Genomic DNA, 13637 nt, shown 5'->3' with positions numbered 1-13637 from the left:
TAACTACTCAGCCTCCTGAGTAGCTGGGACTACAGGCTCACACTGCCATGCCTCGCTAATTTTTGTATATATATGTATTTTTTGAGATAGAATTTCACTCTTGTTGCCCAGGGTGGAGTGCAATGGTGCAGTCTTGTGGCTCACTGCAACCTCTGCCTCCTGGGTTCAAGCGATTCTACTGCCTCAGCCTCCGAGTAGCTGGGATTACAGGTGCACACCACCATGCCTGGATAATTTTTGTGTTTTTAGTAGAAATGGGGTTTCACCATGTTGGCTAGGCTGGTCTCAAACTCTTGACCTCAGGTGATCCCCTCGCCTTGGCCTCCCAAAGTGCAGAGAGTACAGGCATGAGCCTTTGCACCCAGCCATGTATTTTTTTTAGAGACAGAATTTTGCCATGTTGCCCAACCTTATCTCGAACTCCTGTGCTCCAGCGATCCACCCACTTAAGCCTCCCAAAAGTGCTGGGATTACAGACAGGCATGAGCCACTGCAGCTGGTCAAGTATTGTATTCTTTTTGATGTATTGTAAATTGAATTGTTTTTTAAATTTCATTTTGGATTGTTCACTGCTAGTGTATAGAAATACAATTGATTTTTGTATATTGATTTTGTGTCCTATTGAACTTGTTTATTTGTTCTAATAGTTTTTTAGTAGGTTCCATAGGATTTTCTGTATGTGAGATCACGTCATCTGCCAATAGGGATAGCCTGACTTCTTCGTTTCCAATCCAGATGTCTTTTCCTTCATTTTCTTGCTGGGAGTCAGTTTTAGAGGCTCGTTACAGACTGTCCACAGAGGGCTTGCTCTGCAGAGTTGGCTTGGTACTGCTTGGGTAGAGCTGTTGGGCCCATGGAAAGGGGCTGGCAGACAGGGCTCTGTTTGTTCTGGACATTTGTCTCTTACAATGACATTTCTCTCTTGTTGCTTCACACAGCTAAGGTAGTTTTAAAAACATATCCCTAAAGAATAAGAAAACTTCCATGATCATGCCTGTAATCCCAGCACTTTGGGAGGCTGAGGCAGGAGGATCACTTGAGGCCAAGAGTTCGAGACCAGCCTGGCAACATTGAGAGACCCCTGTTTCTACAAAAAATAAAAAAATAGCTGGGAGTGGAGGTGTGCACCTGCAGTCCTAGCTACTTGGGAGGCTGAGGTGGGAGGATTGCCTGGGCCCAGGAGTTGGAGGCTGCGGTGAGCTATGTTTATGCCACTGCACTCCAGCCTGGGCAACAGAGCAAGACGCTGTCTCTAAAAAACAAACAAACAAACAAACAAACGGAAACAACAAAAAAGAGATGGTTATGTGAAAACATGTTTATCTCAGCAATATGTAAATTACTGCTCTGATTCAGTGCTGTATTAGATAGCACTTCCCTCTGCCCCAATTTTCTGCTCCTCTAGCACACAGGATGTTTATGTTAAAGGTATATCATATCTATGTATTTTTTCCTTTTTTGATTTCTCCATGGTATTGCAGCAGAAGCACACACGGGAATATGGAAAAATCTTCAAGTCTCACTTTGGTCCTCAGTTTGTAGTATCTATTGCAGACCGCGATATGGTGGCTCAGGTGCTCCGGGCGGAGGGCGCTGCGCCCCAGAGAGCCAACATGGAGTCCTGGCGGGAGTACCGAGACTTGCGGGGGAGAGCCACCGGGCTCATCTCGGCGTGAGTATGTGGGCCCGGGCTGAGCCACGGGCTGGAGAGGGAGCTCAGGGAGAGGCCCCCTCCTCCAAAGCTCGGTTCCTAAAAGCCAGCTCTTAAAAAAGCACAGAACACCCCCATGGAATGATATCAGACAGTCTCCTTGTGTGATCTCCCAGACACAAGAGCCCTGCTGGGCTTTCTGGCTCCTCCTCCGTGCAGAGTTGTCCCGTCAGGAGCCAGGAGGGGCGACGCTGGCTCGGTGGTGGGCAGAGCGCTTCGGAAGCAGGGCTTTGTGGCTTTGGGAGTCCATTCGGTGATAACCGAGGCAGACAAAACTCACAGCGCCCTTGCCTGTGCACAGGGAAAGGAGGTGGTCACTATTTCAGGAAAATCCCTTTGACGAGGGGCTAAGAACCTCCAGCCTTGGTCGCCACGTGGTGCTTTTCCTGTCTCATAGCAGACTGTGATTATTCATTTTGAACCAGCGTCACCAACACCTCTGTGCCTTCCAAGAGATCATGGCCCGCGGCCAGGCAGGGAGGCCCAGGGCGCCTGCAGATGCCCCGGTCCAAATCCCCATGGGGTGGGACTTCTGTTTACAGCTCTTTTGATATCTATGTCCTTATACATAAATTGGGGAGAAATACAGCCACCAATTTCTCAAGTGAGATAAATAAGAATCGTGACCAGGTGTCACCAGGGTCCCTCAATTTCCGTCCTGGGGGAAATAAACAGCTCCTCCTGGATGTTCAGGCCTAGAGGGGCCCGAATGCTGAGGCAGAATCTCTCTGCTGTCTGCCCCGTTAGCTGCAGGCTCAGGAGCCTGTGTGGGTGCCTGGACCCCTCTTCGGCTGAGATGGAGTGAGGCGGTGCTGGTGACTTCAGCACAGTGGACAGCAAAGGGAAGGGCAGTGCCTAGGCCCAGGCGCCGGGGTGGCTTAGCTTGGGTTCCCCAAAGTCCATCTGGAGGCAAGGCTTTGAGTGCAAGTGGTCTCCTTGGGAACGGGAAGTGGAGCAGGGTTGGGAGGGAAGCCATGCGGAGGTGTGGAGGTGTAGGTGACGCTCGTGGGCACTTGAGGCTCAGTCCTGCCACGACCCTCTGAGAAACTGCAGAACACTCCTCAGACCTCCAAGGGGTTCCCTCAGTGTCCTGCCTTCACTTGGAGCGGTGTGCTGGGCCTGCTACCTGGGTGCTCTCCGAGTGCAGCCAGGAGCCCCAAGGCCCCACACCCTGGTAACAAGCTGCAGTCCCTCTTTCTTTCCCACACCCTGGTAACAAGCTGCAGTCTTGTTTCTTTCTTTCTTTCTTTCTTTCTTTCTTTCTTTCTTTCTTTCTTTCTTTCTTTCTTTCTTTCTTTCCTTTCTCTCTTTCTTTTCTTTCTTTCTCTCTCTCTTTCCTTCCTCCCTCCCCTCTCCCTCCCCCCTCCCTCCCTCCCTCCTTCCTTCCTTCCTTCCTTCCTTCCTTCCTTCCTTCCTTCCTTCCTTTTCTCTCTCTCTCTCTCTTTCTTTCTTTTTTTTTTTGAGATGGAGTTTCGCTCTGTCACCTAGGCTGGAGTGCAATGGCATGATCTTGGCTCACCACGACCTCTGCCTCCCGGGTTCAAGTGATTCTCCTGCCTCAGCCTCCCGAGTAGCTGGAATTACAGGTGCCCACCACCACACCCAGCTAAATTTTTGTATTTTGGTAGAGATGGGGTTTCACCATGTTGGCCAGGCTGGTCTTGAATTCCTGACTTCAGGTGATCCACCCATCTTGGCCTCCTAAAGTGCTGGGATTACAGGCATGAGCCACCATGCCTGGCCCTCTTTTTCTTTTTTAATATCAGTACCTACTTCATTTATATATACATATGTATGCATATATGTATATATATATGTATATATATATATATACTTTTTTCTTTTGCTAATTAGCAATCTCATTTCTTTTTTACAATATTATTTCAAGATTTTTTAAAGGAAGTCATATTACTTTTACTAAAGATGATTACTTAGCACTGGTAGTTTTTTCCTTAAAGTTTGCTTCAAAGGCAAGAGTGTAAGAAGCTCTAACAGGCTCCAGGGCTGCAGTTATTAACTCCTCTCTCCCCAGCAAAAAGTCTTCCTGTCTTAATTCCACTTTGTTGGGCAGATCTTGTTGATTCTTTATGGCTGAAATTTTTTCTAGAGGTTCCTTGAATTCTTTCCCAGAATGTCAGTGTAAGTAAGATGATTTGAAACTCACTTGATTCTTCTAGGGAGGGTGAACAGTGGCTCAAGATGAGAAGCGTATTGAGACAAAGAATTCTGAAACCGAAAGATGTGGCCATTTATTCTGGAGAAGTCAACCAAGTTATTGCTGACTTAATTAAAAGAATCTACCTCCTCAGGAGCCAGGCAGAAGACGGAGAAACCGTGACCAATGTCAATGATCTTTTCTTCAAATATTCAATGGAAGGTGAGGTGGAATCAGCAGGTGGGAAGGAGGGAAGAATGGACACTTGCCCCAACCTGCAGATGTCATCTTGGATCATTCCCTGGGTCCCAGGCAGTGTGCTAAGTCTGGGACATACATGCATGTCACCTCCACGGTGCTAACCTGAACCTAGTGTGAACCACTGTTGACCAATGAGGAAACTGAGACTTTTTTTTTTTTTTTTCTGAGATGAAGTCTTGCTCTGTCACCCAGGCTGGAGTGCTATGATGTGGTCTTGGCTCACTGCAACCTCTGCCTTCCAGGTTCAAGCGATTCTCCTGCCTCAGCCTCTCGAGTAGCTGGGATTACAGGCACCTGCCACCACTCCCAGCTAATTTTTTGTATTTTTAGTAGAGACAGTGTTTCACCATGTTGGCAAGGCTGGTCTCGAACTCCTGACCTTGTGATTCACCCGCCTTGGCCTCCCAAAGTGCTAGGATTACAGGCATGAGCCACTGCACCTGGCTGAAACTGGACTTAAAAAAGAACTTGCCCAATGCCATACCCCCATCCCTCTTTTTAGAGGCAGAAAGTTAGTTTCAAATTCAGGTCTTTTAAACTCAAGAAGCCATGTTGCTAATTACTAATTTACATGTTCAAAAAAAAAAACATTTTGTTTGAGCATAATTTTTAAAAAGGAGTGAAGTTGAGAGGACATCTACTTCAAACTCATTCTAGCTTTTAGTCATATTGAATGAGTGGTACATTCCTGTTCAAATAGCAATACTAAAAAGGCTTCAGTGAAGGTCTCCCTCTTTCCTGAATGCAGCAAAGGTCACTAGTCTCTCATGTATATGTCAAGAGATGTTTTATGCACATACAGAAAAACGCAAGTGAATATTCTTTTTATTTTTAAACAATAAAGGGTAGTACACCAAACATACTGTTCTGCACCGTGCTTTCTCTTTACTTAAGAATGCATCTTGGGGCTGGGTGCGGTGGCTCACGCCTGTAATCCCAGCACTTTGGGAGGCCGAGGCGGGTGGATCACCTGAGGTCAGGAGTTCGAGACCAGTCTGGCCAACATGGTGAAACCCTGTCTCTACTAAAAATACAACAATTAACTGGGCCATGGTGGTGGGCACCTGTAATCCCAGTGACTTGGGAGGCTGAGGCAGGAGAATCGCTTGAACCAGAGAGGCGGAGGTTGCAGTGAGACAAGACCACACAATTGTACTCCAGCATGGGTGACAAGAGTGAAACTCCATCTCAAAAAAAAAAAAAAGCATGTTGGTCTAACATGGTGATGTTTGTGTAAAAAAAAAAAAAAATAGAATGCATCTTGGAGGACTTTCTATCAGCTTTCTCATCTTTTTTAAAAAAAGCTTACCTTCAAGTTTCACTCAAGTTAGCTTTGCAGAGTTCTGATGTTAATTTTCTCTAAAATTAGTAACAAAATCATCCCAGAAGTGATTGGTAAATACAGTTCACAGCTCTGCCCGACACGGATTCATCCAGGCCACTTCTGCTGCGCCTTTAGCTCTCCAGGCCTGGGCTCTGCGTTTTGGCCAGGAGGAGTCACTTTTCAATTCCTCAAGTTGGGCAAGTGGCTGGAAGGCGATCCCCAGTGGCCAGGTGGGGCAGGAAGAGGCCCTGTGGGGTTTGCCGACTCCTTCCTGAGAGGAGGGTGTTGGGGGAGAGCAGCGACACGCTCGGTGATTGTCCCCTCCCCAGGGCTCATCATTTCAGACCTGTGCTCCAGATCTGTCCCAGGGTCCTCCTCTGCAGCCTTAGCCAAGCTACTTAAACTCTCAGAGCCTTCGAATTTCCTCCAGAGAGTGGGCTTCTTCATCTGTGCCTCCCAGGGCTGTGGGGCTCCTTAGGTGAAGCAGCAACAGCACCACCTGTCAGCCCTAAATGCCAGCACCCTGCAGTTCAGGACGCAGAGAAATCCTCAGAGGGACGATGCCTCATTCGTGCAAGGCACCTGGACCACGTTTGAAAGTTGCATTTATGGCCCAACATTGCCTGTTGGTATGGTAAATAATCTAGAAGAGGGTTTTCAAATTCTCTTTCCTGTCTAGGAGTGGCCACCATCCTTTATGAGAGTCGTTTGGGCTGCCTGGAAAACAGCATCCCACAGCTGACTGTGGAATACATCGAGGCCCTGGAGCTCATGTTTAGCATGTTCAAGACCTCCATGTATGCAGGCGCCATCCCCAGATGGCTTCGCCCCTTCATCCCAAAGCCCTGGCGGGAATTCTGCAGGTCCTGGGATGGACTCTTCAAATTCAGTAAGAGAAGAATTGAGAGCACCTTTTGCAGAAGCAGGTTGACCTGCTGTGTTGTGTGTCTAACTCTCATCCAGACAATGGGTGACCATAGCAGAGGATGCCTAGATGTAGTCACGTGTTGGTTTTTGGACCCATAACTTTTGGATTTTTTTTTTTTTTTTTGAGACTGAGTCTGGCTCTGTCGCCCATGCTGGAGTGCAGTAGTGTGATCTCAGCTCACTGCAACCTCTGCCTCCTAGGTTCAAGTGATTATCATGCCTCAGCCTCCTGAGTAGCTGCGATTACAGGCACCTGCCACCATGCCTGGCTAATTATTTTGTATTTTTAGTAGAGACGGGGTTTCACCATGTTGGCCAGGCTGGTCTTTAACTACTGACCTCAGGTGATCCTCCCACCTCGGCCTCCCAAAGTGCTGGGATTACAGGCGTGAGCCACTGCACCCAGCCTAAATATTGATCTTGAAAAGACATCATGAAACACTTTATTCAGTGTTAGCATTGCTCTAGAACATTGTTCTAAGCATTTTGAAAATAATTTCTTTATTTTCGGAAATGCTTTTATGGTAAAAATTTTAGTCACATAAGAAAACAAATCTCTTTGTAATCTTACCTTGGATTTGAACAAAAATTGTAACATTCAAATGAATGTGCGTGGACCTGAAACTCTACATTTTAAGCACTGACCAATTTATTTGGAGTAAAGACATCGTCTTGCATGGACATTTACTTGTACCTGTCCCTGCTAGCATGCTAGTGAAAATAAAAATTATTTTAAAATGAAAAAACTGATCATGTTACCTGTAGTCACAACCCACATGCTTTTTGCTTCTTTGAAAAACAAATCCATGGCCATGGCCAACATGGCGAAACTGCGTCTCTACTAAAAATACAACAATTAGCCGGGCGTGGTGGCGCGTGCCTGTAATTCCAGCTACTCGGGAGGCTGAGGCAGGAGAATCGCTTGAACCCGGGAGGCGGAGGTTGCAGCGAGCCGAGATCCTGCCACTGCACTCCAGCCTGGGCCACAGAGCGAGACTCTGTCTTAAGGAAACAACAACAACAACAACAACATTTATTTGAATATAGAAGTCCTGAAGTCCGTGCTATATGGTAACATCCCAGATAATAATGTGTGGCCTTTTCCTCTCCACTCATTTTCTCTTCTGAAAGTGTGGTGGAAAAAAAACAAAGGAGTTTGCATTTTGTTACTCGTATTATATAAATAATTTATTTGGCTATTGGATTAGTAAAGCAAACATCTGCAAATATCCTACAGCTTATTTTTAAAAAGGAAGATATGTTTAGCTTGTCTTTTAACTTTTCATTCATTTACATAAGCAAGTGTATGAGTGAAACTCCCAGGTTGACATTAGATAAATTGGGTTTCCTTACCCTCTGTCACCTGCCACTGGTTTAGTTAAGCTACTGGGAGGACAGAGGGCTTTGAGACTGAAAAGATGATTCTCAACCCAAACTCCTTTCAAAAGAAATACTGTTTTCAAACAGGCCAAATTCATGTTGACAACAAGTTGAGGGACATACAGTACCAAATGGACCGAGGCCAGAGGGTGAGCGGGGGACTTCTCACATACCTCTTCCTTAGCCAGGCGCTGACGCTGCAGGAGATCTACGCCAACGTGACTGAGATGCTGCTGGCCGGCGTCGACACAGTGAGTCTGGGGGTCCTGTTCTCAGCAAGCAACACACGATAACCCCTTCCTCATCACCTCATGGACGTTGTCTACTTTTTTGGAGGGGGAGGGTGGAGTTTTACTCTATTGCCCAGGCTGGAGTGCAATGGCATGGTCTCGGCTCACTGCAACCTCTGCCTCTCAGGTTCAAGTGATTCTCCTGCCTCAGCCTCCAGAGTAGCTGGGATTACAGGCACCCGCCACCACTTCCAGCTGATTTTTTGTACTTTTAGTAGCAACGGGGGTTTCACCATGTTGGCCAGGCTGGTCTTGAACTCCCAGCCTCAGGAGATCCACCCGCCTTGGCCTCCCAAAGTGCTGGGATTACAGGCACGAGCCACTGCGACTGGCCATTGTCTACTTTTAAGGCAGATTTGTTTAGCACACTGTTCATGTTTGTACTAGGCCTGCTGCACTGCTGAGGGGCTCCAGGAGGAGAAAACTCTGTGTATGCAGTCACGCCTCACTTAATGATGCAGATTTGTTCTGAGAAATGCGTTGTTGGGTGGTCCTGTCATTGCGTGAACATCTTAGAGTGTATTTACACAAACCTAGATGGTAGCCTACCACATACCTAGGCTGCACGGTAGAGCCTATTACTCCTAGGCTACACAACTGTACAGAATATTACTGTACTGAATACTGTGGGCAGCTGGAACACAGTGGTAAGTATGTGTGTATCTAAACATACTTAAACATTGGCAAGCTACAGTACAAATGTGGCTTTATAATCTTATGGGATCACCATTGTATATTGGGTCCATCATTGACCAAAACATCACTATACGATGCATGATTGTATATTAAATGTAAGGTGCATAATGATTCCTGTGAAAAGCATAACCAGAATTCCATTAGCACACACACAAAATTATAATAAATGTTTAAAGTTTACAAATCATTCCTGATTTGTAAACATTTTGTCATTGTTTCAGAATTTCATAAATGAAGAGGGTACAGACATTAAAAACCTTATTAGTTATCATTTAAAATATTCCAGGCCATGGAATTTATTTTATAAAGCCAAGAATTCATTTCATTCACCCCCCAATTTGTTCTATAAAGCCAACATAACTTCAAAACCAAAACCTGCTAAAGAGAGTGTAAAGAAAGTAAACTAAAGCAGTTTGGTTGATGAGTGTGTGTGTGCGTGTGTGTGTGTGTGTGTGTGTGTGTGTATCAACAAATTCCCTGTGAATGGAGCCCAGTAGCGTGGCAGATCAATGATACACTGGGACCAGGGAGGGTTCATATCAGAATGAGACAGAGCACTGCCCATTAACCTGGGGGGAACCCACAGGCTATCCGATGGGAAAGGAAGAGGCAGACCAGCATGTATACTGTGTCCTGTGAGTAAGATGCAGCGGCACCGCCCCCTCCCGGCTGTGTGCATCTGCACATCTGTCCGTGACTGTGCGAACACAGAGCAGCGCGTGGAGGGAACACACTAGATAGTTAACATGGGTTTCTTGGCTGGCTGGGGGTGGCATGGTCCGGGGGGAATAAGGAGCCAAGTTCCTTTCAAAAACACATGTGTAATATGATGCAATTAATAGGATACGTGTGAAAATGATCGCCATGTAGGTACAGGTGAAATTAGTTGTAAAATTTGCTAAAAGGAAGTGGCAAAACAGGGAGGAGCTAGGCTGATGCTTTCAGTGGGTGGAAGATAATGAAATTTCTGGCTGGAAACTGGGGAAGCTGCGGGCTGGGATGCTGCTGGTGGTCGGGTGGAAAGAGAGAATTAAGATTGCGTGACGCTTCGCTGTTTCCAAAGCATTGCACGCACACCCCGCCTGTCTCACAGCTTCCTCTAAGGTAGGAGTCATTGACTTCATTAACAGGTGGGGAAACTAAACAACCAAGCCCATCATCTCAAAGCTTTTCCTTTGCACGGGTGCTTCCCGGCCTTGAATAAGGCACGCCCCGCACAGACCTCCATCTTAAAGGGACGAAAAAGCCTCAAGGCTTTATTTTTATTATAATATCACTTAAGCATGTAAAAGCAAAAAACAAAACAAAACAAAACAAACCAAACCCACACAGCATAAACTCCTTATTCTTTTGGATTTCGTGCAACAATAAAATAAAAAGTAAATGAACTAAATGCAAACTAAATGATGCAATCAATGAGAATTCTAATTAACTACGTGAATGTGATGGTGTGGATTCGCTTAAATTAAGACACCACTTGAAAGGTGAAGAAATCAATGAATGGCTTGGTCGCTGAGCTTGTGCCTCCTGCCCCCTGGTGGTAACTAAGAACATCACAATGAGGCGGCATTCAGAAGGAAGCTGTTCCTTTTAGCATCCTACAATAGAAGCCAGGGAACAAATTCTTACAACTTCATACTGATTTTTAAAAATTAGTATGATTTTATTGCGGTATAACTTATGCATAGTCAACTCCATTTAAACTGCATAATGCGATACAGATTGTTGACAGATGGAATCATTTATGAAACGACTGCCACATTTTTCTAAACATTGATGAGAATGGAATTATATGGCATGCTGTCTTTTCTATCTGGCTTCCTGCACTCAGAAGAATGACTCAGGTTCATCCATGTGGTGGCATAGAACAGTAATTGATTCTTTTTTATTACTGAGTAGTATTCCATTGTATGGATATACCACATTTTTCCATAAAAATGTTATCTAAATAGAAATTTTCTATTCTCTTGATAGGAAGCATCTAAGTAATCTTTTATAATTTATAGACCTTGCACATTACATTATATATACAAGAGGGCTGCCCTTTAAAACACGTGATATCTTCTACAAGAAAATGATATCAATATTGCCTGCTTAAATTAGTTTTTTTTTTGGTGAAAGAGAAAGGCCTTTATACTGTGGCATTTCCTTGTTTACTAGAGAGTGAAATGTAGTCCCATAGATGATACTATTGATTTTAGCGAAAATCTTGGGACCTACGAGAATAAAACAATTATTTTCAGTAAGTAGAAAGGTTTGAGAAGAGGTATAAAAAATGACATGGCTGGCCGGGCGCGGTGGCTCACGCCTGTAATCCCAGCACTTTGGGAGACCCGAGGCGGGCAGATCACAAGGTCAGGAGTTCCAGACCATCCCGGCTAACACAGTGAAATCCTGTCTCTCCTAAAAATACAGAAAATTAGCCGGGCGTGGTGGCGGGCGCCTGTAGTCCCAGCTACTCGGGAGGCTGAGGCAGGAGAATGGCGTGAACCCGGGAGGTGGAGCTTGCGGTGAGCTGAGATCGCGCCACTGCACTCCAGCCTGGGCGACAGAGCGAGACTCTATCTCAAAAAAAAAACAAAAAGACACTGCTTTGCATAGACGAGTTATTGACTTGCTCTGTGTGGACCTTACTTGATGAAGGCAGGACATGATGGCTAACTAGTGATCTCCTGTGCACTCCAATCTCTAGATTAGGGCAGCCAGAGTGGGCTGGGCCCAGCATCCTGGGGATGCCGGGGGGCAGCCTGAGGCCCTTTCTGGCACACACCGAGCAAGCCCTGCAAAGAAGGTCACACAAAGTCCCAGCAGATCCTCCAGGCTCCACAGCATCCCTGACATATTGCTCTTCAGTGATTAAAAAAAGCTCCAGGATCATTTTTCCTGTGGCTCTTAATGACAGGAGCACATGAATCATAGAGTCGATGTCACTTGCCAAATATGTTCAGTTATTTATTTATTTATTTGCCATGAATTAAGGAAACAGTCTTTCGTTTTTAGTAAGACATTAGGTGCTATATGGAATTGGATGAGTTTGACTTTGTGCTGCGTGTATTCCCAGGGGACTTCCTACCTGCCACCGCGTCTGTTTCAGTCCCTGGTGTTACTCACTGCCTGCCTGTGTCTGCCGCTTTCTCTCCTTAGACGTCCTTCACCTTGTCCTGGATGGTGTACCTCCTGGCAAGGCACCCAGAAGTGCAGCAGACGGTGTACCAGGAGATTGTGAAGAATTTAGGGGAAAGGCATGTTCCAACTGCAGCTGATGTCCCCAAGGTCCCGCTGGTCAGAGCTCTCCTTAAGGAAACCCTGAGGTAAAAGGCTCGCCAGAATCCGTCAACAAACTGTGTCCCTTAGCTCCCTGGTTCTCTATCACAACAAGTCCTCCAAATGCCCCCCCTGGCTGACCTGTTCAGGACGAGGATGTTCGTGACTGTTATTTTTTCTCTGCTCTTGCCAGAATAGCAGAAAGACCATTCTGTTTTATGGGTCGACATAATCCTTGTTCTCTGTAAAGATCTTTGGGCCAGGCGCAGTGGCTCATGCCTGTAATCCCAGCACTTTGGGAGGCCAAGGCAGATTACCTGAGGTCAGGAGTTCAAGAGCAGCCTGGCCAACATGGTGAAACTGCGTCTCTACTAAAAATACAAAAATTAGCAGGACGTGGTGGTAGGCACCTGTAGTCCCAGCTACTTGGGAGGCTGGGGCAAGAGAATCGCTTGAAGTTAGGTGATGGAGCCAAGATTGCACCAGAGCACTCCAGCCTGGGCAACAGAGCGAGACTCTGTCTCAAAAAAAAAAAAAAAAGAAAGAAAAAAGATCTTTGGAGCAGTCATTGAATATTGTCCCTGCTTTAGCCAATTGGCTTACTGGGGGTTTCCCAAAATGTTCCTGGGTCAATGGCCTTTGACTTTGTTCCTCTGAAGATAACACGAAACAAGATCGATTTGTTAGGAAAATAGTTTGGGCTGTTCAGCTGATTTGCAGACCTGGATACAAACCTCATGGTTCTTGAGTGAATGTCCTCATCTGGGTTGAGACGCCACCCAGTGAGGCTCAATTACTCCCAGACAGGGCTTTCCTGACAAACGGAAAAGCCGGAGGGATGTGGGTTGTCCTGGGTTGAGGGGATGGTTTGGGTAGGAGGTGGGATTAGGGACGGATGACATCCCTTCCCCCAAACACGGCATCCTCTGTGAGGAAGTGCTGTGACAAAAAGCAAAGCTTGTTTTCTGCAGTATATACTAAAGAATTCTTTCAAAGCTGACTTGATAATGACTGTCAACCTATATAGCATGCTGTTGAATCTCAAAATTAAAAAAAAAAAAGCAGCTGGCTGTGGGGTTTATTGGTATTTGTCAATTAAAGTTTTATTCAGGGTTTTCTGAGATAATCTGATCGCTGAAGTATCTTTTCTCCAAATGCATTTCATGGGGCCTTAAGTCCTATGAATTATTCCTTGATAAAGTGGTCCCGTGGTCACATAAAATATTAGAAACTTGGAATTTTCCCTCCTGGGAACACAATGGCATGTGAAAGGCTTGGCTTTGTGTTTTGCAAATATTTTGCTTTGGGAATCTTTTCCACATTCCTCAGAATACTCACTGGTAAAGCAAGCCAGCAAAGAAGCAGCAAAGGTCCTTGCAAAATGTTTCAGTTGAAAATGTACCATGTGTTACTTTTTAAGAATTTTTAATGGAAATGGGAATATATCCAGGGTTCTGAACGTTCAATAAAATACTGTGAAAGTCACCACGCCATTCCCGTCCCCGCTGGCTCTTTTCCAGGCTGTTTCCAGTGCTGCCAGGGAACGGCCGGGTCACCCAGGAAGACCTGGTTATTGGCGGGTATCTGATTCCGAAAGGCGTGAGTTTGGGGCCATGGGGGTGGCCAGGC

General features: G+C 45.8%; 1 protein-coding gene across 1 annotated transcript in view; it reads left to right on the top strand.

The window, feature by feature from the left end:
• CYP27C1 (cytochrome P450 family 27 subfamily C member 1) overlaps window positions 1–13637 on the top strand; it is a 36268-nt gene that overhangs the window by 12507 nt on the left and 10124 nt on the right. Inside the window, exons 2-7 of the mRNA XM_031008793.3 lie at window positions 1482–1672; window positions 3889–4088; window positions 6131–6340; window positions 7846–8009; window positions 11889–12055; window positions 13529–13607. Coding sequence (XP_030864653.2) covers window positions 1482–1672; window positions 3889–4088; window positions 6131–6340; window positions 7846–8009; window positions 11889–12055; window positions 13529–13607 — 1011 coding nt within the window. The remainder of the gene's footprint in view (window positions 1–1481; window positions 1673–3888; window positions 4089–6130; window positions 6341–7845; window positions 8010–11888; window positions 12056–13528; window positions 13608–13637) is intronic.

The sequence above is a fragment of the Gorilla gorilla genome, chromosome 11 (genome assembly GCF_029281585.2).
Source record: "Gorilla gorilla gorilla isolate KB3781 chromosome 11, NHGRI_mGorGor1-v2.1_pri, whole genome shotgun sequence".
Classification (NCBI taxonomy): Eukaryota; Metazoa; Chordata; class Mammalia; order Primates; family Hominidae; genus Gorilla; species Gorilla gorilla.
Note: the sequence above shows the minus strand (reverse complement) of the source record. Positions and strands in the feature narration are given on the sequence as shown.